General features: G+C 38.3%; 1 protein-coding gene across 4 annotated transcripts in view; it reads right to left on the bottom strand.

Moving 5' to 3' along the window:
* Nucleotides 1-27,589, bottom strand: part of PCDH19 (protocadherin 19) — a 127,251-nt gene that overhangs the window by 26,523 nt on the left and 73,139 nt on the right. For 2 of the 4 annotated variants that reach the window (XM_075186250.1, XM_075186253.1), the window contains exon 4: nt 19,795-19,964. In XM_075186250.1, coding sequence (XP_075042351.1) covers nt 19,795-19,964 — 170 coding nt within the window. Of the gene's footprint in view, nt 1-19,794; nt 19,968-27,589 lie in introns of all 4 variants that reach the window. The other 2 variants (XM_075186251.1, XM_075186249.1) reach the window with 1 other exon arrangement.

Raw genomic sequence — 27,589 nt, 5'->3', positions numbered from 1 at the left:
TAAAACAAACACAAGTCTGATGCGAAACGCGTTAAGTTGTTGATGGCTAAACAGTCTGCTGAGTCATTGAAAACCCCCTTATTTAATGTCCTCCCACAATTGGCAAATATAAAGCAGATATCTATCCATATCTTTTTTTAGTTGCAACCATTTCATAGATGAGAATTAAAAGGTGCTCACCATTCCACACATAAACAATGCAGGTGTTAAACACCATACCCCAGGGTTTCCCAAACCCAGTCCTCAGGGCTCCCCAACAGTGCAGGTTTTCTGGATCACATGTGACATAATTGGGACCACCTGTGGATCTGTTACAATGTGTCAGTCAGTAATGAATACACCTGTGCTCCATCAAGGAGATATGGAAAACCTGCACTGTTGGGGAGCTCTGAGGACTGGGTCTGGCTATGGCATACCCCCTTAAAAATAGCTTACCCACACAAGCTTTGGGTGGATGAAAATCTCTAACAGTTCCCATGTTGTCTTAATTCTTACCTCTAAACTGCTATCGCTCACAATATACTACCTGTTGTCTTATGCATGTAAGAGAAGGGTCAGCTGTCAATCAGAACTATGACATCATTCATTTGGCTGATGATGACAATCTAATTGTAGACTAATGCACTTTCTGAGCGTCATGCTGGACAATATAATCTAGTCTGTGACTGATTGCTATGCATTTTTGTGCACACTTGTTATTGAATAACCCCCTATAACTACACATTTTAAATTCCCTTTTCTTAAACATTTATCACGTTTGAAAAAGTAATTGATTGCAGCCTGCTCTCATTTTCAATGCAGCTATAGTTTCATTAATGAAATATTATAATTTTGGGCTGTCAGCAGACTGAATGCAAATGCTTAATGTACGACAGGATTTGTGTTAATTCTAATTTTGAATTATAATGGCTTTTTGATGTGTTCAATTATGATTGAAATAGATGCATACCAAAATCTTATTCATTAAAATGAAGAACTCGCCACAAAATAGTGTCCTGTTCAGACAAGTATTCTTGTAAATAGATAGTTAACTCTTTTCATAACAATGTATTCCCAAGACCAGTACAGATACTGTGACTGGTGTTGTATGTTGTATTTACGGGTATTACTGGACAATTTTCGATGTTGCTTTCCTTTCTTGTTTTTTTTTACTGGTTACATTTTTTTTTAAAAGGTCTTGAGGGAGTAACTAATTCCCCTGTGATGTGCTGCCAAACACCACACTCAAGGTACTAAGGTAGTATATACATTGCCTTCATGACCGATTCGGAGGCACTATGCGGCACAACACGGGGAACTGATTTCCTTCCTAAGAGTACAAAAACTATTTCTAAAAAAATATCTTGTTCACTAGTATAATAATAAAATGCGTTGAAACTATTTATATGGCATGTCATCACATCACACTAGGGGCCTGATTCATTAAGGATCTTAACTTAAGAAACTTCTTATTTCAGTCTCCTGGACAAAACCATGTTACAATGCAAGGGGTGCAAATTAGTATTCTGTTTTGCACATAAGTGAAAAACTGACTGTTTTTTAATGTAGCACACAAATACTTAATAGCTTATTTATTTGTACAATGAAATTTAAAGTTGATATTTGTGTGCTACATGAAAAAACAGTCAGTATTTAACTTATGTGCAAAACAGAACACTAATTTGCACCCCTTGCATTGTAACATGGTTTTGTCAAGGAGACTGAAATAAGAAGATTCTTAAGTTAAGATCCTTAATGAATCAGGCCCCAGATTTCTAAATCCTAAGATATTTACTCTAAGACACTAGACTTTAGCTGTCATAATTGAGCATTAGCTGGTACTAGGGTGAATCGTCCCTTTGCACAGTATTGCGATCATCATTAGGTATAAATAAACTCACAATACATAATGGCTATACAGAGCTGATAGAGGGCTTGGCAAATTTAGGAAGCATGTCTCACTAATTACCATAGAGAGTGGCTAAATTTAGCTATTTTTGCTGTGTTTGTTATTATTTTGCATTCCTGTTCACATAGTAAAGTGACCTAATACTTTAATTAAAAAAAAAAAGAAAAAAAGATAAAGATAGCTTTGCCTGGAAAACAGAGAGAGTATTTCATTAAGCAGTACAATAAAGGACTTTGTAAATCTCACTTGCTTTTAAGCCTAGGGGCCTTATTCCCCCTGTCACGGCAGAGTAGAACGGCACAGACATTCTTGACAACAAGCATGGATCTGGTCCCTCTGGCTGTGCAACGCGGCAGCATCTATAAGTATTTCAAAGGGTATTTTTGGTGCAAGAGCGATCTAATGGCTGCTTTGAAGTACAATGTGTTCTATGCAAACTGCAGTGATTCATGTGCATATAGTACAATATGATCTGAGAGGGGAGGAAAAAATATATATATTGGAACTGGAGGGCCACCAAGAATTTAACTGCTGCAAATATATTGCTCATTGTACAGAAGCAATCTCAGGACAGATAATTAACCCTGTGTGCGGGGAACATGCACGCACGATTCTGAGACGCAGGAGCATCTAAGCACAAGTCTATTGACTTTATATCCTGATAAACAGTCACAGAACACAACATGATAGCAATGAATTAAATTCAGTTACCCAGTGCTAACAGGTAGGGTGTATAGCTCACTATTTACTAATGGAGCCATAGGCTCTGTGCTAATAAATACCGGTTAAGTCCACAAAATGACAGCTTCCACTGTGTATACTTTAAAGCTTCTTTAGTTTAAACTTTTAAGATTATATTATGACTTTGCTTTTCAGTATCAAGTTATAATGTTATATTCATTAATTTTTAAACCGGGAACAAAGTATTTTTTTTATTTTTGTTACACTGTATTTAGGTAATGGTGTCATTGCGTTGTTCTTGCTGTTCTTTCTACATTGCTTGTATTATTATTATTATTATTATTATTATTATTACTATTATTATTATTATTATCGTAAGAATTGTAGAGTGCTGTAAGCTCCAATGGGGCAGGGACTGATGTGAGTGAGTTCTCTGTACAGCGCTGCGGAATCAGTGGCGCTATATAAATAAACAGTGACGATGAAGTGCCACAGTGCTCCGCAGCGCCGTACGGTAGGGAAAACAGGACATATATAAAACAAGGACATACAAGGCAGACAAAATAAATAAAGACATGATAACAAAGGGTATGGAGGACCCTGCTCATTAGAGAACTTACATTCTAAGTAGTAGAGGGCACAGCTGAAACAAGAGGAGCGACTGTGGCTCAGAGAGGAGATTGGGGCAGTTGAGGGTGTGGGTAGTATAGTCATACTTTCCTAATCTCCCATAAAGTCTAGGAGACTCCCGAATTTCTCCCAGAAGAAAAGATTACCCCACCCCATCCACTTAGATAATCATGTGATCATGACCCCCCACACAGCACAATGATGTGAATCATAGAGCCAAAAAAGTTGGCAAATATGAGTATAGGTGGGAGAAGGCTCTAATAAAGAGTGTTGAAAGATTTGAAGGTGCTGGGAGAGTCTGATCGGGTGTTGTAGGAAATTCTATAAGTGGGGAGCAGAACGAGAGAAGTCTCATAGTCTTTGTTGCCTTCTACTATATTTAATATGTAGTCACACTACATTTAACAAGTTGTATTACTCTGAATGCATTTAATTTAACACATTGCTGCATTGTTTCTTATATTCTCACCTGAAAATCCACCGATACCCAAGTACACAATCGAACACTGATTGGCTATTTCAGCATCAACAGAACCACCCCATTGACTTATCACATTGTTTGGTCCTACAATACACAGTTCTTCCTCTATTTGTAATATGTTGGCTCATTGATACTGTTATGATCCAGGATAAGTGTTTGTGAATTTCTAATCACAGATGGACCTATTAATACAGCAACAGGACTCTCATTTATGATTGGAAGCAACGGCCGTACGAGCCCCTAATTTCTCTGACCTTTTTGCAAATTGTAAATATGAGAGGATACAGTTCCCGATCATTGAGTATATAGCTTTGCAGACCATTACTTTAATGAAAAAATCCATACACAGCCTGGTAACCAGAATGCAAGTTCTCTTTATGGCATGATTTTTTATGCAGCTCATAATGCAAACATTCTTTCTTTTTTTTTTTTATTTGCTCCCAATGTAAATGTAAAAAAAATAATTGCATTATTTTTTTTTTTTTTTCCTGGAATCAACTTCCTTTCTCCAACTAGCAGAAATGTAGGTTCTTATGCCCTTGATCCTGGCATCTCGTAGAAACTTACTTCCATCCCCTGGAGCCCTATTATAATCGTTCCAAGAGTAAAATAAGTAATAAATAAATAAATACAATATTTTCTACTTTAAATTGTAAAATATATTATAGACACATCCCCATTTCAGACCAACTTAAAAAAAGAGATTTACTATCTTTCATAAAACTGCAATGTCTATCTAGATCAGTGATGGGCAATAGGGGGTCCCTCAGAGCCTTCACCTGTGGCCCTCCGAACCTTCACCTGTGGCCCCCCAGCTCCTTCCTGTTTTAGTGTCAGATGTGTGTGTTATAGCTTGTAACACTTGTTTTAAATACCTGCTGCTACGTTATTACAGGTAACTGTCTTTTTCTTTAATTAAATTTATTGTTTTAACTTATTACTGGGATTAAGGGTAGTGTGTGGCCCTTTAGAAGGTTAGAGGCCCGCAATGTGGCCCTTGTAGTGTATCACGTTGCCTATCACTGGTCTAGATGATGAATTGATTACAGTATATTTGTCGCATTAAAAAAAAAAACTTGTCACATTGTTCCATACAGGAAAGAGAGCCTTCGTGTTACGTCCATATGGGTGTTTTTTTTCTTATAACAAAATGGCGCGAAAAATATGGACTGTCTCAGTGTCCCCACTCCTGGACGCAGCATGTAAAAGAAAAGGTGTATAGTGTATTTATAGAAAAAAAAAACATCTGAATGCAGCCTTAATATAACTAAGGTTACTCTAGATTTGTCCGATATGGCTTTGGTGCAGTATATAGCGGCAAGATCAGCATATGTTATCACAGCAGAGTTTTTTTGAGATCAGTACGAATTTATAAGGAGGCATGTGACCTCAGTATATAAGGTGATTGTATTCCTTACATTGATAGGTCCACTTTTATTCCTGGTTGTCTAACGTCCCGGAATGTCTGGAAGACTCTAGAATTAGAATTAGCCCTCTCAGACTCCCAGAAGGCAATTCTCCTATAGGGGTGGTTACCTGTCTGCAAGGTACAATGTACACTCAGTAACTGAGTGAACAGGGGCATGGTGGTGACACAATTAAGAGCCATTATACACCTTGCCCCACCCAATTGATGCCGTTATCAAATTGCGCTCTCCTCTTCTTTCCATACTAGCCTTCAGTATCTCCCGGCAGGGGTATATAAAGTGTCCAAGTGCGTTTTTAGCTCTGAGTCTATATACAGCTTTAAGAAAAATAAAATCTGAAAAGGCGATTCAAATGTTATTCAAAAACATTCACAAATAGTAATGTAACCTTAAACCTAGGCCAAATTAATTATTGACCTTTAAATCCAAAGAGGTTTATCAAGGAAGGTATAGGACACTCTGCAACACATCGGCCTCCAGGGGGCACTGTAATTACCTTTAGTGATAATCCCTACCTCCGAATAACCATAAGTCAACCTACCATCTGTGGAGTGTGGGAGGAAACTGGAGCAACGGGAGGGAACCCACTCAAACAAGGGGAGAACATACAAACTCCACACAGATAGGTCCCTGGTCGGATTCAAACTTATGACCCCAACGCTGAGAGTCAAACTACTGTGCTTCCTATCTCTAAATACTGCATACTCTAACCATATATTTTACCAGTCATTTACTAAAACATGAACCTGTACTTTAATTGTGTAATTTCCTTCATGCCGTTGGATGTATTATGACAGCATGGAGCTAGAATAGGATATTTTCTTCAGTACATATATATATATATATATATATATATATATATATATATATATATATATATTGTATATCTTGTTCATTATTTTTCCTAGCTGTTTGCTTGGTGTGTTCAGAGTCTCGTTAAGCTTTCATGTTTCCTATAAAGTTCAGAAAACCTTATTTTTTCGAACATTTTCTCCTCTGCTCTGCAAATGACTTGTCTGAGTCGCAATGCAACAGTCCTGTCTCTGACATTAAATCTTGCTTTGGAATCCAAATTTAGTGCAGAGAAGGAAGCATAAAAAAAGGTTAATAGACCAGGGCAGTCTGTAACGTGAGTTTCCTGGTGCCAGCCCCATAGCTTCAGTCTGCCTTCAGACTCATTAGCTCCCAAGATTGATTAGTCCTGAGATGAAGTAATGTTCACTGCTGTGTAAGCAGAAGTTTGGGGTATTTTTCCTATCACCTGATAACCGGGAGATGAATTACTTTTACCAGTCTCCATGGACGTGGCAGCCACTATTCTGATTAAATCGTTTAGATTTTATTCCTCAAGTTGTCAAATTTTAAAATTCATTTTTCATCGCCTCTACACTCTCTCTCTCTCTTTTTTTCTGACTTTGAAAGTCTTTGCCTCTTAATTACCAGTTCAGTCATGTGTATTCCACGGGATCTGGAAGTTGAAACATAATGTGCACTTGAGGAGATATAAGGTTTGCAGGTTCGCCAAAGCAAGAGTTATGGGAAAGGATATTCTGAGGTTTGTCGTTTTTTAAAACAGTCAAGTGTGAATTACTGTGCCTTTCAAAATAGGACTGCTCAGTAGCCCGTTCAAGATTGAACCCATGAAATACACACGTGACTGCAGGGTTGATCGTTTAAGGTGCATGGGAGCATAGCAAGAACATACGAGTGACCATCTACAGACCCTCCAACATGACCCCTTCCACCGGGTACAAAATATTCCCGAACTTCCCGCTTCATTTACTATTACAGTTACCTGTGCTAAATCACTTAACCCTTTGGCCAATAGCACAGACTTCCTCCGGCCACCTATTGCAGCGGCGGAACAATCGCTTTGTACGGGGAAACTTCTACCAGCGATAGTCAGCGTTAGCTCTCGCCGTTCGGGAGGTATATACTACACAGATTCCAATGCCTGCAGTATTTTGAAGAATGTCTTTTCCATGTCACAATCTGTTTGAATGCAACATGAACAGATTCCATCAAACAGACTTCCTGGACGAGCCCCCAGGCAACGCTGTAATTAGTGGACATACATAGTTACAGCTGAGGGCATGCAGAATGCATTTCATCCAGTACTGCCTGCTCATTTCATAAATGTCCGGTTTTAGGGTTGGGCTATACCAGTTTTTTTTTAACTAGTTCTTTTAAGGCATAGAGCACATTTTTTGGACATGTAGCAAGGAGTTGCATTGGGTAGAAGTATGAAAAATTATGTTTGTATCATTGTTTTAGACTCCATCACCCCTCTAAAGAAGTGTCTGCATGAATTTCATTGCCCTATTTGTTGCACTCTTCTTGAGTTGTGCTCTAAATTGATGGATACAGTAACTCAATTTCAGAAGACATTGCAACACAATTGTGTTTATACTATGATTATTGCTACAATTTTCTACTTCATTAAAATCTACATATTATCAGTGGTTTTGTTGAAAAGGGGACATTTTATCAATTTTACACTTATTAGCATTGAATGGTAATAGTCGCATTCCTCTTGTAACAGAAATGTGACTCTTAATTCCTACTGAACACAAACTTCAATAGAGCAGAGTATTGTTGGAAAAACAAGTGTTGTTTTCTTGTGCGCCATCGCAATCGCTGGCAAGAACATGGAAAATCTGCAGCATTTTCTAGGCCTGACTAGGGGATGTGATATATCAAAAACCGTTTGTGGCAATTTCTTCTTTATTGGTTACAAAATTTTAAACTGAACAGTAAATCTCGATGGCTGTCGAGATATTTTATCTCCATAGAAACTGGAGCTGTCAGATGTGTTATTTCCATTTTCCCAAGGACAGGGGACACTTTCTGACCTGTCGCAGACCAGATTACACTTCATGTAACATACAGTTCTACCATTGTGCTTTACACCCCTCTGAGACGGAGGTGGTTAGCTCCTGCAAATATTCTGCACTACTCCCCAAATGCCTATTCCTTCAAATTATAAACTATTCTTTCCTCATTTAAAAATGTAATAACTTCTCTCATTTATTTGACTGAAGCAATAACAATAACGAACAAAACTGTTTATGAATCATATTGTATAACCCTAGAAGGGACTATTTTTCATTATTTAAATCAATAATAATAGATTATGCACAGATAAAAACTATTGCTGCTATATTTCGAATCCACAATCCGATAATAATTCAAAGGCTTTTCATCAAATGTATTAATACAGTTTTTCTTTTAATGCACTGAAAATGGCGTATAAGTGTGACTCCGGTTTCCTAAAGCATCCCCAGCGGAAAAACCGTACAGCCACATACTCTGCTATTACAACTCAGCAGCAGCAAGACAATGTTAAAGAAGAAATTGAAAAGCAAAAAACAAAACAAAAAAAATCACAACTGGAGGGGGATCCTTTATTACTATTGAATTGGTGATTTGGGATTGTCTCATACAGTGGAGGCTGACATTTTGCCGTAGCCCACAAATTGGGAAGACTTCAATGGAGAAATACAGCCCAAATAGTAGAGTCGTACATAGGTAGATAAATTAGGCTGACTGGGCTCATACCTATAGACGCCAATTCCACAGGGGGACGGGTGTCAGCATGTTGACCCCACCAACCTTAACACAAGTTCCATAGTTCTCCAAATTGCATAAAATTCATTATTTTACAATCCTCAGCTACGCCATTAGAATGTTGCAAATTTATACTGGACCTAGTATTGGCCTCAACACTAGTGTATTTTTGTAACATAACTCAGGGGCACCCCTTTACCATAAGGTTTGCCCACTTCCAGGGGAGGGCTGGCAAATTTTAGCCCGGGATGCAAGACTCAACTCAGCAGCCTCTATTAAAGGGAAAAAAATTCAGGTGGCACAGTGACCCAGCCCAAGGTAGCTCACTATGGAACCAGCCTGGGGGGGCAGATGTCCTCCTGCTCCCCAGCCCAGCCAGCCCCTGCCCCTCTCGTCATTAGAGTGCCGGGTGCAGTAACCAGCTATATGCATCCATTCCTACTAAACCTGTTAATGTATGTGCATCCATGTACAAAATAATTTCACAATACCAATTTCCACTGTCAAAAAGGCCAGACTGTGTGGAAAACACTGAGGCACATAGGAGTTCTCCATCGCGGATTGCTAGGCAAGTACAGGAAAAAAACCGAAATAAAATTGTATAATGCAAATAAACGTGTTTATGTTAAAACACCCCGGCTGTGCTGTAAACATTATTCATCATAATGAGCAGAACAGCAACACGGGTTACCAAATGCATACATAAAGACTGGGGAAAGTATATCTGCGGTATACAAGAAGTCAGCCTATGAATTATTGAGATGTCTTCTACCCATCTGACTTAAATGCTTTGCAACATAGATGTTTGTCAGTGAATGCTTAGCTCTCACTGTCAGCGAGGGAATGTGCTATACCCCTCTAGCGCCTCATATTGAATCAAATAAAGAGGAAAAATCATAGATTTAGGATATCTAACCTCATAAACTTGCTTGTGAATACGCTACAAATCAACCCTTTGGATAGAATACTTCACAGTGTAACGGCACACATTGACACCGGATAAATTCTTAGAACAAGGCAGTTAGAGGTCTTCACCTATAGTAAGCTGCCTTTCCTGTAGAAAGCAGTATTTTCACAGGTACTTGAAAAACACCAGGACTTGAGCTCAGCATAACAAATACTTATCGCGGAGGACAGGTATGGAAGGTGTATGGAGACTAGTAGCAGCTGATAAACAAGGGAGTAACACCAGGAGTGGAAACTGTAGAGAATGCAAAGTTCAAGGCAGACAAGGATATGCAGGGACAAGCCAAGGTCAGAGCGGGAAGCCAGCAACAAAAGTCCAGTAAACAAAGGCAATGGTTGAGACAGGCAGCAGACAGGAAAGTTCAGGGGGGTTCACCAAGGTCAGGCAACAATTCAGCAGCAACTGGTTTCAGCCACACAACAGGCTTCACAAAACTGCAGGGAAACAACAGTATAACCGGCATTGAGGCTAAGCCCTCCCTGCTATTTAAAGTACTATGGGGCAATCATATGCCTTCCCTGAACTGAGCTCCTATGTAGTGAAATGCTGTTTAATACAGCTGACCGCATAAGTGACCGGAAGATGGGTCTCGGCTTCTTGGCGACCGGCAAGAATATACTGAGAGGCAGCAACAGCCGGGACGGAAGAGACATGACGAGTCATCACAACTAGCCCGGCAGGTTGTAACTCACAGCGTTTTAGTCCTCAACAACCATTGGCTGTAATATGCCAATCCAAGCAGCCATGTTGTCTCCAACATACATAAACTGGAACCGCCGCTTGGCTCATTAAGATTAACACAACACTTACAGAAATTCATCAACATGGGAATGAGATAAAGCACCCAAAAAGATGCCCCGTATGTCAGTTGTGAACTAAAAATCACCTCTATCTGCAGGTAAATAATCGCCAAATAGACATTATGGCTCATTAAGGTGATGGACCGTTAACAATCAATAATGCAAGTGAATTTCTTACACACTCAAGTAAATTAAACATGTCTGAAAGAAAACGGCTGTGAAAACGGATTTCTGAATTATTATTTTCTATTATCCTTGATGGTTCACCAGAAAATTATGCAAATTTGCAGCCAATTTTCGACAGCCTAGAGTCGGATGCAGAGGAATAAAGATGATCTGCTGCTTTTAAAGTCAGCAGTGTTGTTGTTATGGTAATAAGAAGGCAATAATTATCAGTAGACTTCCCTCATTCCTCTCGTATTGATTATTATGTCCTCAGAGCAGCTCTCTGAAAGATCTGGCACAAAGAGTCTATCACCTTCATCAAATAATATATGCTCCCAGGACCGGCTCTTCACCGGAAAGAGGCTTAGTTCTGCCATCCCCTCAGGTTAGTGCAGGAGAGATAGCAGATAAGACTTGTAAATATTATAATGCAGTATAGAATGGTCCTCTCTTGCTGTTATCTGTGCGGTTGTGTTGTCACACAGCCCAGAGACCCCTTTACACACTAAACAGTCGTTCAATACACACACTTATTTCAAAGATGTTAAAGAGGTAACACAACAACAAAAGATGCTGAAGACACGCTTTGAGGGAATCAGAAACGATCTTTAAATTTCAAGTGCCCCCACCCCAAATAAAATTGTTTAATATACATTTAAATATTACAAAAAAAAACAATTGTAAAATGATGCAGGGTGAGTTATTTTATAAAACACTACTGTATTTAAGGAGAGCTGACCTCCTAAAGGCTTTCAGATGGAAAGTGAATAGAGGACTTTGAGGTGCATTCACCTCCTATAGAGGGGGTGCTACAGTATTTGTTTAAATTAGATCCATTTCACTAACAGGGAAAAAAAGAAAGTGCTGAAATTCTAACAATAGATATATAAGGGACAATCGATTTGCTATTAGTGATAAATAAAACAATATATAGAAAATAATATAATATTGAAGATAAATACAATGTAGGAGGTGAGTGCACCGTTTATAACTTTTTTTCTCTTTTAGACGTATTTAAGTGTAAGACTATGTTTATGAGGGTCGCATCAGGGGGTCACTTCTTAGTAACAGGGGGTCCACATTTAGAATAGTCGCCAACTCAGCAAGTTTACACTTGACTGACCGGGTTGGTGTGGAGTGGGTAAGGAGACCAATTGCTACTCTGCATGACTTTCTGAGGGTGTCCTGCAGCATATAAGGACAGGCGCCTGCTAGATGTGCTTATCATGTGGTTTTAGTACTACTTTGCAGAGCTTCGTCGGAGACGACCTGTAGTACAGCAGCTCCCTGCTGTCCCCCCCTTCTGGTACAGAAAGTGGATGAGCTGAGTTTGCCAGCCGTAGACGGCCTCCCTGTTGTGGGTGAGGATTATAAACTTACTGGGCCTTTAAGATTCCATTTGTAAGTGTGTAGCAGATATAAGGTTTACTGTTCTAAACAAAGTATAAGAACACATAGGACGTATATAGATAAAAAATTATAATTAAAATCTAAGTATAACTGGAACAATGGAATCATGGCATATGGAGCATAGGGGTTCCTACTGTTAATTATATTGGACATTAGAAATACTCGAGGAGTTCTATGACTATGTAAAGGCACAAGGCTCTAGGACAAGTACCGGAGGTAACTTTTAATATCTATTATATATTAAAGTAGTGTGCGCAGCATTCCTTATAATAGACACATTACCTAATGAGCACTGAAGTGATCTGATTATAAGTGATGACATCAGAACTGTCTGTTCATACAGATATTATTTACAAGAGTTTATAGCTATATTAATAACACGTGCCTGTTATAATTCAGGGATCTCTAAAGTGCTACAGAATCAGAAAACGCAAATAGTGGCAGGTTCATTGAAACACTAAAAGCGTAAATTGAACATTAAAGACCTCATGTAGCGTTGGATGTAATTTCCGTCTAATACGCAGGAATAAATTGCATAGTCAAGCGCATCTCAGGTGTCATTATTATCCGTTGGTGTCTTATACAGCGGTAGAGCCCCGCAACAGATATGTATCCTGCCAGGTTTATCCAGGTATGTCTGCATAAATCGCAAATATCTACACATTCCTTTACTGTGCTTGGTCTACACTCGCACAGGCCTTGCCTCTCCCCGATCCGCCTCTATAAGTGCAATGAGTAGTATACACAAGATGTAACTTACTCTGCATACAGATGCAAGCACAAGTCTCTTTTCAGAGCTCCGCTAGGACATGCCCTCTCTAAATCTGTCTGCACATTTTAAATCCATTTTAAATCCCTCCCCTAGTAGTGCAAAAAATGTGCTCCTTTTTTTTATTTGCATCTAACTGCAAATGTGGCCCTAAGTGTTATTTTATTATAATTAAATAGTTTCACATATAAGGATATATTGTAGCTATTCAACACACTGATATTTTTTTACTAGTAAGAACTGCCATGTTAGAAATAGGACTGGCTCATAGCGTGACATGGTAATTTAGTTAATTAATTAGTTAGTTTTGCAAAACACATTTGCAATTGAGCAAAGAAAAGCTGCATTGGATCTCGACAGGCTTCAAACCACTTTCAGCACCTGATATATTAGCAGATAGCATACATTATAGGAGATCTGTAGAAAATGCACATCTGCCATCGCAAAACAAAGAAGGTATTAATAGAACTGACAATTCAGTTATACAGCACAGGTCCAAACCTTACTATAAATCATCCTGCAATGAGGAATGAGAGTTTATCGTCACTGACCCAGAGGAAAAGATAACTTTTGCATCCAATCGGTTTACAAGTAGAATAAACTACAAAATAAAGCTACACATCACAGCAAAACCTAGGGAGAAATGGCTCCATGAATTGCAAAGCAGACTATCTGACCTCAAACATGCTAATTCACTTCCTGGGGGACTTAATCAACCTCTTTGTTGAAGTAAAGATAAAACTTTTTGACAGCAAACGCTGTTCAAATAAAATGGAATTTTCAATTACTTGCAGAACATCTGGTGTGATCTACAATGAGCGGGACGTAAATAAGACTACTCCATTGTTTATGTGTTAACCTCACATGTAAGGAGCAGAATTACCCCTGACAGATCTACCACTACGATTCTCCAAGGTGTACCATTAAAACACTACCTCCACAGTACAAATGATAAATGAATAAGACATGATAGATAAACATTTAAAGGGAAAACAGTTTTTGTTATTACACTGTATCCTTTTACATTTATATCCAGTAAAATATAATGACTTCATGTACTCCACACACAGGGCCAAATATGCACAAGATTGTTTAATCATACAGTTAGTTTACAGTTTCCCGATTTTTGGCTAGCTCGGGATATATGAAATAGAATGCATCATCATCATCATCATCATCATCATTTATTTATATAGCGCCACTGATTCCGCATGCAACGAAACAGTGCCACCGTTAGTCCAAACTGCAGTATCACAATAAAGGTAGCAAAATACCTGTGAGGGAATAACCACAGAACACAAAACATATATGTTCTATAGTAAATATGTAACGATAAATAATAATAATAAATAATAATATATAATATAAATACGTAAAAATAACTAGTTTGGACATTTGCATTTTGAATACTTGCGCTTATAATAATGTAGTCTTATATTTGTTTTGTTTTTTGTTTTTTTTTTATATTTGGTATTGACACACTTTAATATGTATATTTGTTAAACTTTACTTTTTATGACATTGCAACAATTTTTTTCTACATTTAGTTTATTCAATGTTGAGTAAAATATATCTTGTATATCTTCATAACACAACTGTTAAGCTCTATAGTAGATTGGTCATACTGTACAGAAGTAGGAATGTAACAATATAAGTTATATTTTTTGGCATTGTTTTTCAAAATATTATATCCCCTCTATATGAGATTGATATAATAATGGTTATAAATGTATCTAATTGCCTAATGTAGTTCATTTGTTTATTGAAACTGTTGCAGATTACATAATTATTTTGAATTTGCATTTGCTGTTCTAAGAGAAAAGGTGGCCCATTAAATATTACTATAAATTAAAGGGGGAGCACCTACTACCCAAAACAATATTTGAAGAAAAGGCTTGAAAAAGTAGTCACTGAATAGCAGATTGGTGGAGACGTTGCCTAAATAAAATTAATTATGAGGCATACAGTTGGTCAACATTAAACAGTAGGGACAATTTTTATGTTTGATACATGGAATTCTGCTTTGCAAACCAGGGATAGTCTTGTTGCAGTATTGGCGTGTTGTTGGGTGGATGAAATTTCAAAGAGAGCACACAGTGTTGGAAATTACCAGTAATTAATAGTTTTGAAAGCTTGAAAAAGCAAGGGCCCTATCCCAAAATTGGTATTTTGCCTCTGCAATTTCAGCATGCAAAAAAAAAGCCACATTGTGGGGTATTTTATTCCCATGGTAATACTCAACGTGGGCCTGATTCATTAAGGAACATTAATGCCGATATGTGTCGTATTTTGAGTAAAATCACTCTGCGCATGCTGAGAAAAAGACAATACGCCAGTGATTGCGAGTACATCAAGTACATGTCCAAATGCAAAGGACACTTTCAACAGCCTGCAATTTCATGGGCAGAATGGGGGAGGGAGGGGGTGTAGGCACGTAATCAATGTACAGTAAGGGCGTGCCAAGCTCGTGCGCACACACATCCGTCCAATTCAAGCTTTGGTGCGTGATTTTCAGTCGTATCCCTTGCACCAGCTACAGGTCGGGTGTAAGGGCCGATTGATAGTGATGACGGCTGTGTATACAGCTAGAACATGTGTTTGCAATCATGGGCAACTGTAAAAATGCATTTTATGTACAGTAGACATTAATAACATCCTATTAAATGCATTTCATGGAGAGAAAAAATTAAAAAAAACAGTGTTTGTCTCAATACGGCAGGTACCTATATGTAGAGCCTACTACAACCATATTAAACAAGAGACGTTTCTTCAGATCCGCTTGTAGTTGAATACGGACACGCGTAAGCCCGATTTACAAGCAATTTTAGGCCCAGAATGAGGAACATGGAAGAACTGGTGGACACATAATCATGAAAAAAGATTCTGTAACTCATAGTAACCAATCACGGTTCTGGCAGTCTCGGTTTAGAAAATTACACTTTATGCTTAGTGACCCGGGCGCCTGTCTTTCTAAATGTCTCCAATTTGTTTTTCCGTACTATTTAATAGGTATAAACTGTATAAGGTAATATAAAGGTATAACACTACCCTATATGACATAAAAATAAGTTTAATGCCATAACAAAAATAATGATATATTTCCTCTAAGAGGTTCATGATCATATATATATATATTATCAGAAAACATCATCTCTCTCTATTATCAGCAGGACCGATAAAGAAATTTTTATTCTTGGAACATTAAGGATGCAGACTGCATATGAAAAGATAAAATCCGTCTGCTAGAACCTTCTCTCTCCATTTGACTCATTTACAAAATCAAAACAAAAGGCTTTAATGATGTTTACCATGAACCGCATTAAACAGCTGAAAACCCAAACACATAATCACAGAATTCTGTTTTTTACATCCTTAAGTCTTCGAGCAGTAGGACTTCCAGCTGAGAAGCAGCTACAGCTTATCTCAAGACAGATCCAAGCACCCCGAGCACCAAGCTGAATTCATACTTCTTAATTGAAAAAGACAAGATGTTTGCATAGGATGTTTGCATCAGTTAGACATTAAAAAACAACATTCATGCCCAAACACAAATGAAAGCTTGGACACAAGTGAACTTCTGAAGCTTCTGTCATGCTGCATTGGAAACATTTTTAGATAAACTGAATCACATTAAATGTAGCCGTTTTGTTTTTTTATGTTTGTATTACAAAAGTAGCAATGCCATTAAGATGCCATATATAACGAATCCACTTTTTTTTCTATTTAAAATGTTTGCTTTGAGAAAATGCCAAGCCCTTCATGTACCACTTTAATGGTTATTTCGTACAGCTATCGCTCCCATTACGGTGCCTTTTGAAGTAATGAAAAGACCCTTGTGGAGCCTTTAGATTCCTCAACATGAAATGGGTGATATGGGTATTATAAAAGTAACGGTCAACTCTCTTATGAGTACAGCTAAAGCTACACTACAACGTAGGCTATTTGCCCTAAAATGGGGTTTGCCCATAGTAGTTACTAAATAGTCTAACGCACTTCTTGGAAACCCCTGCTGTTGAATACATCCCCTATATCTGCTATAAAGGAATAGTCCATATAAATAGTTATGCTAAATATTTGGCAAGAGTAATAAAAAAAAAAGAATTATTTGATTGACATGTCTTTTAGCTGCAGAGAAGGTGATACAAAATTGTGGTCCATCAGAGGATGAGAGTAAGGCTATCTTGAACGCGATAAGACACAAAATAGTCGAAAAATTGCCAAAATACAAAGTGTTCTAAAAATACACAACAGAGCAGCAATTTCTGCAGCAAATAACAGGTGCACGGTAGATATCATTGGATCAATAGTCCAGGTATTACCTTGCTTACAGCACTATGTTGTTTTCAATTGATTTTGAACCAGTACATTTTTAACTGCCAAACAAACGAGTGGCTTAATACACTGTACAATTGTGCAGAACCTTCATTTAAGTTACCAGACAGATTTCAGAAACAAGGGCAATTATTTATTTGTTGTAATATTACAGCCCAGTGTAATTTCTGTCCATTTTGCAGTATACATCTGGCACGTTTCCTTGTATGTGCTACTGATTTGTGTTTTGTATCGTAAGTGCAAATGACAGAGTTACTGCGATAATTTAATTGTGCTGTTTTTCTTTGTTTTATACTTTGAATTCCATGCTACTTGGGTACCGTGATACATGAGTAATGCAGTCTTTGTATAAATACTGAAAGACTGGACATTGTAGTTTTATAGATGTCATGGGGGTTGCACTTTAGCTGGATGTAAGGTACTATAAGTCCCAACATCACAAGATGACTTATTTCATTATATTCCATACACAGTAATCAGCCACAGTAAACCTTCAGCTATTGATAATCATACTGAACATTACCGGACACTAAGCAATATATCCCACATACAAACCAAAGTATTTATACTGCGCAGCTTGACAATAATATAAAATGTTGTCTAACACACACAACTCTAGGGACAGATCTTTATAAAGAAGAAATAAAGACCACAGACATTTAATATCTATGTCATGTTGACATCATGATAAAATAGCTTTATATTGCTTACTTATTGTCCGCTACTAATTGCCTAACCTTTAGAACTCCCAAACCATTAAAAAGACATCAAATAGATGTCTTTATATTGTCAAGATCCTTCCAAGATGTCAGATACAAAGTGTCTAACCACATTTGTCCAATGGTTTAGTAGTAAGGCAGGCAAACCATGTGCTATCCAGCTGTTGTAGAACTACAAATCTCAGCACGCTATGCTAGTTAAGAGGATGCAATTGATGGATAGCATCTATCTTTTTGTTGACAGAACAGGTGTAAGACATTTATAATCATAGGATGAGCATAATTTTACACTAAAACTATGACCAAGGAAAATATCTTTCTAAGGTGGACCCTCTGCTTAGCCCAATTATTCCAGGGGCTCCATCGGCACTGTATATCAGTAAAGCCCACCATCTATAAATGGTTTGCAGAGGGTGGCGTAAGCAGGAGGACCAATCACAGGCTGCAGTCTCTTGCTTGTGGCTTGTAATTAGTCCTCCTGGAGGTAGCCAGGAAAAGCGGCTCCATAGAGCAGCCTCCTGGGCTCAGGCTACGGGTAGGGGGCGCCCATGAGTGCTTTAATTTAACCTCTTTTACATACCACATTCTGGTAGGGCATGCTGATACTTGTAGTTCCACCGCAGCTAACGAGCCACAGGTAGCCCAAGCCTGGTGTTTTTAATATGACAAAGCCTATTGTCTTGACTGTACTTTCTTAACATCTCCCGTGATAATTTAGAAATTCAACTCCTGTGATTTGTTCTAATATTATACATTTTTATTCAATTTTTAACTGAGCTCCCAACGAGTGTAATGAATAAATAGTTACTGTTTTGCATCATTACTGGGACATCCAGCTTCATAATATCAGGAGTGACACAGATGTCTGATCGTTATAACAAATGTGGACTCTATCTAAAAGTTTTTCACATTTCCCAGAAGCATCCCTTTAAATGGAGCCTTGGGAGTTTTCTACACATGAAAATGATGCTCTTTGCAAGAGCTCCCAATACCTCTCCTGCCTTTAGGTTTTTATGAAACCTAATATGAAACCTTACACTGGATGAGATACAATAGAACGTGTGGTCCATCTGGTAAACTATCATTCTAGAACCTATAGTGATGGGAAATACTTTAACTGATGGGTAAACAAATCAATTCCTTCTATGCTATCCAGTTATTATCTGGTTACTTGTATCCATCTGTCCCAAGGCTAATGAACTGATACAGTGCACGGAGAATGCTAAAATAAGGACTTCATTAAATGCACAGATCTGACTTTCTACATTATATATCGTATGGATGCTTACAAATAATTGCCCCTTATCCTTGGAACACATTTACATAGGCTTCTGCTGTAATCGTTTGGCAGATTTATTAAATTGGTATATAGCAGGCATCACGGCCACATAGGTGCTTAATAAATTAATTTAATGTACGGCTAATCCCCTGCAATGCATAGTCATCCCATAGTTGAAGTGGAACCGTTTCAATAAGAAGACTGCTAATACAGCAGAAATGTCAACAATATATTCTAATTATTTACAGTGAGCACAAAAAAAAGCAGAAAGAAAAAGGAAAAATGCTGGAGTATGACTTGTTATTGTGGGAATTCTACAGAGTGATTGACTGTTTACACCAAACATTACAATTAGAGGATTTTCCCATGTTCCTCTAGAAATAACAGCTATAGGAGGTGAGGTATTACTGTCAGGCAACAGAAGACTATACAAGTCATGATTATTGCCGTTACAACGCATTTAGAAATAAAATAGCTTAGAGTTCAAGTGACAAAATAGCAGGTTTTACATTGCATGTCTTAAATCACGCGTTTCACACCTTCAATAGTTGCATCAAGATTAAACATGATACACAGAACCTGCAAGTAAGTTGGCTCGTGTTAAGGCTACATCTTTGCAGACTGGTGAATGTGTTCTACTACCAAGGCGACAGGAACGCTGTCAGGATCCGTACAGTACCTTGATCTGTCTGCTGAGTCCCCACCGAATTGGCGCTGGTGTTTAGGACATCATTGACAGCAGTGTCACAGTACAAGCCCCGTTGGACGTCATGTTCGCTGTCAGTCTGGTCACTTTCTTCATGCCCGCTGTCCTTGAGACTATTTCCCTCTAAGTCCTTGAAGGTTGAACTGCTGGGTTTAAAAAAAAAACAACAAGAACAATAATTTAGTGTCATGTCAACTTCTTTCACGCAAATGTTTCTTGACTGTAGTAAGCAATGGTTCATCCCTTAAGCCAAAATACACACAGCAGTGTCATCAGATAACATTACGCACGGATCAGGACCTAGCAAGATGCAGTAAGATTATTCTTGTGCCAATACACATTTTGTCTCCGTTTACTTAAAGCCAAACATTTCCTAAAGCAGGAAGAACTGTTAAGCTACAAAGAAGACATAATATAAAAATCCACTTTGAAGCATTTAATAAAAGTCTCTGTTTTGATGCGGAGAGTAGCGGTCTGTGCTCAACGTGACACAGAGAGAAGCATTATCTGGATTACTAAGTGTATTATCTTGCAATTTGAAATCTCACTATTGTGCAGTATTGATGTAAGTGTTAAAGGCTAATACAAAGCTTGACATTAATATTGATAATAAACAAGAATGTCAAACTGCAACAAGTTATATTGCTTTATAATTAAATCATCCTGTAGCATATTAATAGACTGGTTGTTTCATCAGAAAAAAAAAAACCCAGATCTGTCTGGCCGGCAGTGATATTTTTCGATACCGCACTAGTAATCTAGAGTCTAATGTCATAAAGTAACATTAAATAGTTACAAAGATACCTAGAATGTTGCATATTTGTTCCACTCCATTTGTAACTGTGACGATGATACAGTAATCCTATGATGAACAGGGAGAATTTATTCTTAAGATCTATGGAACCTACAGTAAACCCCTCAACCAAAGCTCTCGTTGTCTCATGTTAAGGTTAAATTTTCACGATTGGGTTTGGATAAGGAAAAAAATTTACAGCCCTACACCTCAAGCATTATCCCCAAATACCCCTATTATAATCTGCCGCTACTACAAAGTCCCCTTGTCTATCGACATGCCATAGTCCACAAATGTTATTGTAATTTTATTATTGAGCAACTCTGGGGACCAAAAGAACTGGCTGCATTTTATACCCAGCTAAAATTTTGGTATTTTTTTTTTACTACTTTGCGTATAAGTGCATGCATCGAAACAATGTCTATTTTGTTTGTGCCAAGGAGCAGAGACAGATTATCCATTACGTAACTAGGCTCCCGCCTATGGCCCAGTGCATGGAGGGCCCTAGATTACTAGAACCTCTTTTTATCTGTGGAGAGATGGGAAAGGGCCCAAACCAGTATTTTGCCTGTGGCTTCATGGGGTCTTTATCACGCTCTTCCTAGGAAAGTTTCAAGTCTTCCCTTCTAAAATCTGTGTCTACACCACCTTGGATAAGCCACATAGAGCCACCCAGCTGGCACTAGATATATTATCTACCCAAATTCACTCATATTTAGAATTTAGAGCCAAGTAATATCTTAAATAATTTTTATTCTCATCACTGTGTATATCAGATATTGTCTTTCTCTTTAAATATCATTTTCTCATTCATTAAACTATGTTCCAGTTTGTGAACGGATTTTTGCTATCCTGTATTGACAAGCAAAGGTTCTGTTTTCTGATTCCATAGACATATACCGAGATCTGCATACGATCACATGCTTCACTATTTCATTTTGCTCTTTAATATCGTGTATCCAAGATTAGTGAATTTCAGACTGGGGCAAGTACTAGATAAGCCAGAGGCTGTGAGTCATTAATCTACAAATAGGCCAACAATATGGAGGTAAATTATCGACCTGTAAGAAGTCTGCTTACAGGCTTTTGAATGGCTCAGGATACTCATATGCATGATTAAAACAGTCCACAGTCCACCAATAGCTAATATGTATGAAGCTTAAAGCAAAACAGCTGGGGTACCAGCGAAAACAGGGAGCAGCACAGCTTTGCAAATAAAATTCTAAGAAAAACGTTATTTGGTAATAACTCTTCTATTATATCATAACACGTTTATATATATATAAAGTCAGACGCTTTCAACAACAAAGTGAACGTAAACCTGATATATCTATATCTATCTATATAGCTATCTATCTATCTATCTATCTATCTATCTATCTATCTATCTATCTATATATTTACATATTGTCGAGGGCTGAAGGGCTGAACAATCACTTCCAATTTACGGTGTGGGCATGGGGGAAGGCACTTAAGGTTTGATGTCATATTTTCTATGTTGACAGCATCATTTGATAGAATTACTGGCTGATAATGTACTGGTGAGTACATACTGATTCCTGCATTATGAACAAAAAGCAGCATTTGTAGCAGTAAATCACAGAAGCCTTTCATGGTTTTGCAGGTTGATTTTCATTTGATCTTGTTTTTAGCTGAATAATATAGACTCGGGGTTATTTGTCTGCAAGAAGCGCTCTCTAAAACCTGGTTTGAATGATGATGGTTTTTACATATCAATCACTGGCAAGTTGCAGTTTGTTCTTTTTGAAAGATTCATCTTTTTGTACAAAGAAATAGTAAAAAGCCTGAGAATACTCCACGACGTAGGCAATCGCCTCTTTTCTGAGCTATGATTCTCCTCTTACTTATAGAGCTATGGGGGTAGACTGAAGACGACTGGATGAATATGAGTTTAAGTCTTGGGGGACAGTAACTGTTGAAGGAGCTAGGACGACCACTTTAAAGTGTAGCAAAACAAAGTTGGATAATTGCAACTAATAACAGTCATATATACTTTATTTAAAGAAAAACGTTAGGCTTTGATCTATTTTTACATGTGCATTAAACATCTTGTCCTTTATCCTTTCCACACGTGGCAACGAAAAACTGAGCGGATAAAACAGAATCGTTGCTCCAGATGGGACATCTCAAGTTACCTTAAGCATTAGACATTTCCCAGACATGTCTTTGAATGTTAGAGAATGCTTTTTCATATTGAATTAATGATTATTAGCTTGGGTGCCCTTTTCAAGTGTACAAATGACCGCCCTCAAACCTGATTTAAGGCATTTGCGTGCAACGTGCGTCGTTTTCCTCCCAGGTGGAGGGAGCTTATACAAATATCCAATTTTGTACAAGAAAAATTACATAGTGCAAAAAGCCCTTTGTAAAAAAAACTACCTAAAAAGCCAAAGGTCCCCTTTAAGTATGCAAAAAAAACAAAACTAAGCAAAGCCCTGCTGAATTATAAAAATATATTACTTTTTAAATAACAGGCAATAATTGTCTAAATAAAAAAAAAAGATCCTAATATATGGAGCTGAATGTATAGATTTAGAACATTAAATTGACTTCTGTTTATCGGAAAAGCACAGTGGTGATCACTCAATTAAAATAAATCAAAAGCAGGTCCCTCCGCATTATCCAATAAATAATTATAGGTCTGCATTAAATTAAGATATGTCTACGTTCAGAAGTGCTGATGGATTATATAAATGAGGTGCATAAAATACCATGACTTAGGGAACACAAAAACACATTGCACTAACATTGTAACAACATAGTGGCAACATAAACGTAAAAACAGAAAACAAAAATAGATTGCTAAGTTTAGATTATTTTACATTTGCAAACAGAGCTACTTTCACAGCTGTCTTAAATAATTGTAGCTATTAAATGTCTAAAACCTAAAAAAAAAGAAAAGAAAACATAAGCAGATATTTGCAAGGTCACAAATTATGCATTCAGGGGACCTTAAGAGCTGCAAGTGTTTGCTGCTTAGTAAATCCTTTTTTTTTTCTTCTTCTTCTTTCTCTCTGTATCTATAGCAACCAAATAGACCACCCACCATTCATTGCTCCACAGAGCTGTGAAGGATTGGAGCTGTGAAAATACATTTAGACCAGTGTTCAAATGTTTCATTTTAAATAAAGGTGTTTAAAAAGACAAAAAAAATTAATAATGTTTAGTCGAGTTCCAAAGTAGAACATTGAGCTTTGCAAATAGTTCTCCTGACATTGCTTAGGGAGTCAAAAACCAGAGAGGGTCATTGCAAGAAAGGGTGGTAATTCTGCAGTAATGACACAATCTTCTAACGTGTCAAGTAGCGCGCTGAAAACCTTATGTCAGATCGCAACTCGCAAAAGGTTACCGAGATTAATAACACTTAAAGCCCATTAATCTCTGCATATCAACGGCTACATTTATCATTATTAGCAGCTCACAATATAACATAAGAAAATTCTGTCTACGGACAGATACAAGTTGTCCTCCTGCTTCATACACAATTGCTGCCAGGCGGAGTGTATCAATATAATGAAGTGCTTTATGGCCATTGATATATTAATAGTCCCGACTAACCCAGCTGCAGGTATCATTTATATCTCACTTTCTTCATTTTCTGGACTTTTATGAAAGAAATTGCTAAGAATTTACCACGCTGCAGGTGTTCAGTGTTTGAGGTCAACCGTACTCATGCGGCCGCATCCCCTGTCATATGATGCGGCCGTCTGTGTGCCCACCGACCATTCCTCTCCCAGCCCGCGCCTGCCACCAGGTGACCGGAATACCCCAAACCCAAAAAAATATTGTCTTAAAAATAAAAAATAAAGTAAAATAAGACTGTAGTACCTCATTTGGCCACAAGGTGATAAAGATGCTGAGAACGTCTTGGGGTAAATGTATCAAGCTGAGAGTTTTCTGGTGGGTTTGTAAAACCAATCACATTCTAGCTGTCATTTATTTAGTACATTCTAAAAAATTATAGCTAGAATCTGATTGGTTACTATAGGCCCCATCTCCACTTTTCAAACCCGCCAGAAAACTCTCAGCTTGATACATTTACCCCCTTGTATATTAGTACTGCAATGTAGTTCGTAGTCTATACTAGGACAGAACTCATCTATACCATGTTATGTGTATGGTACGCAAACCTGAATAATGTTATTTAGAAGATTAGGAGAACAATGAGGCCTAGGAATATCAGACTTGTCTTAAAAACACTATACCTCTTACATTTACAAACAACCAAATTCCCCATTCTCAGAATCTTGCACTCATCCTTGATAGGGGGCAATGTCATAAAATAATTTCCGGGAATTTAGATGCGTTTAACCATTTTACGTGTGTGCACAGTCTAAGGGGACTTTGTGCGCTGTAATCTCCATCATTCCACATTTCCTGAACTTGATTATAATGTAATTTTAAATAATCTTCTAATACATATTAACTTTTAGAGTTCAAAGAAGAAGAAGAAGACGAAAAGAAGAAGAAGAATAGAAGAAGAAAAAGTAGAAGATGAAGAAGAAAAAAAGAAGAAGAAAAAGAAGAAGAAAAGGACAAGAAAAAGAAGAAGAAAAAAAGAAAAAAAAAGAAGAAGAAAAAGAAGAAAAGAAGATGAAGATGAAGAAGAATAAAAAGTGACAACTCTAAACAAAATACAAAATAGAAAGCTGGTCAAAAATGAAATATGGGGCATTTAAACCTAACACTGTTCTTATACCTCGTGGCTCATACCTCAGTAACATTACTACTTCCTAAGGAATTCACAAGCTGCATTCTTGTGAATATTGTTCACTGCGTGATGGGGACACTTTAAAGACACCTGTTGAGGTATACTGCTGTTACATTAGTGTATTTTCTTTCTCTTGTAACTTTTTCTCCTGGGAAGCACAGCAAACAATTTACCTTAATAAAACACACGAGTTGCTGAGAAGAGCCGGATGCTTCCTTGTTACCAAGATGTTACAAGAAAGCTTGCGTGTGAGAAATGAAGAAACCTTCAGCATAATGTTCCCAGACCAGGAATTAGTAGCAGGGGAGGAACCCCTTTGAAGATCATTTAGGTTTAGCTTTGAAGGGAGATCTTTTATGGAAAAGCAAATCCGCATGACATTGTGATGTTTCCTGTGGTGAGCCCATCCACTATATAAGAAACAAAGGGAACTGTTGGCTGAAGCATTCCTGCATTTTGCAAGGGACTGTACTGCTGAATAGGAGAGAGAACAGTAGAAGGTGGAGACCACGTACTGACTATTAGACTATACCAGTTCTAGCCATGTTTGCTTTGCTTTTGATTAATGGAGCCTTCACAAAAAAAGAATGAATGCAGGCAGATGTGTGTCTGTGTGGAGCAGGTGTGCACACATCGTCATCTGCAAATATACCTACTGTATTTACTCCACTTGTGTTTGACCAGTAAACCATGTCCTTTTCTCTTCAACTAAATGCCAGATAAAAACAACATCCTAATTATCATTCATACAACATAGATGTAATATGCCTTGTCACACTTGTCTGCCTGGATCCTCACATTCTATGCAGCCTGGGATACTACAGCTGCAGCTAAACTACCGTGGACTGGATGTGGGGTTGGCCGAAAGCGCGCACCAAGTCGCAGCTGCATTTTGGGCTCATTCTAAAAGCCATATGTACAGAGGCAATTGTTTTAAAATGCGTGCAGGTTGTCGACAGTAGCACACCCGTCTGGTTTACCCCAGGCACGCGTCACCCACAATTGCGTCTCACCTGCGACAACGGTTTAACTATTTATTTGCAACAGCAACTTCGCTACTATCAAAAAAATTGATATGGCAGCTGGCAAAACAGCAGAAACAACTCAGCGTATTGTGTATGGAAGAAAAGTTTTGCTCAAACACGTACATAAAAGCACACTATATACCCGAGCCACAAAGAAATCACCTAACAAGGTAAATGTAGCAACCAATCACAAGCAGATCACTAGTGGTGGGGATCAATATCATCCTCCGCTATTTGCACCAGCCATAACCCCCTGCAAATAATACGGCTTTCTGCGCCTCTATCCCGCAGAAGTGGCAGGATCACAAAAATTTGCATAGGCGCATATCACGCGCCCACTTTTCTGGGCATGTGCAGAATGTTTTTTGCACAAAATTCGCTACACTACATGGCACAGTACTCACACATAACCTGGCACAGTACTCACACACAGCCTTGCACAGTACTCACACAAAACCTGGCACACTACTCACGCACAGCCTGGCACAGTACTCACACACAGCCTGGCACAGTACTCACACACAGCCTGGCACAGTACTCGCGTGCAGCCTGGCACAGTACTCACACAAAGCCTAGCACAGTACTCACGCACAGCCTGGCACAGTACTCACGCACAGCCTGGCACAGTACTCACACACAGCCTAGCACAGTACTCAAACACAACCTGGCACAGTACTCACGCACAGCCTGGCACAGTTCTCACACACAGCCTGGCACAGTACTCATGTACAGCCTGGAACAGTACTCACACACAGCCTGGCACAGTACTCACACACAACCTGGCACAGTACTCACACACAGCCTGGCAAAGTACTCACACACAACCTGGCACAGCACTCATGCACAGCCTGGCACAGTACTCACACACAACCTGGCACAGTACTCACGCACAGCCTGGCACAGTGCTCACACACAGCCTGGCACAGTACTCACGCACAGCCTGGCAAAGTACTCACACTGCATCAGCCCCAAAGTCTTTTGTTGCAGCTCAGCAACAGTGGCTGTGACAGCATGCTGAGAGTTGTAGTTCAGCAATAAAATGATGTCTAAACCTGTAGCAAACCTGCTTAATTTCCTGATCTGCAAAGACAGTTAAGGGTTTATTTTGCTTGTTAATATTTTTACAAGACAATGACATTGTGCTCAGTATAAACCAGTTACACAGCACCACTATTCTTGTTCTGGAAACTTAATGTAATTCTCAATTTTCCCAAATCT

This window comes from Mixophyes fleayi, chromosome 9 (genome assembly GCF_038048845.1).
Source record: "Mixophyes fleayi isolate aMixFle1 chromosome 9, aMixFle1.hap1, whole genome shotgun sequence".
Classification (NCBI taxonomy): Eukaryota; Metazoa; Chordata; class Amphibia; order Anura; family Limnodynastidae; genus Mixophyes; species Mixophyes fleayi.
This window is presented reverse-complemented; position numbering and strand designations above follow the sequence as displayed.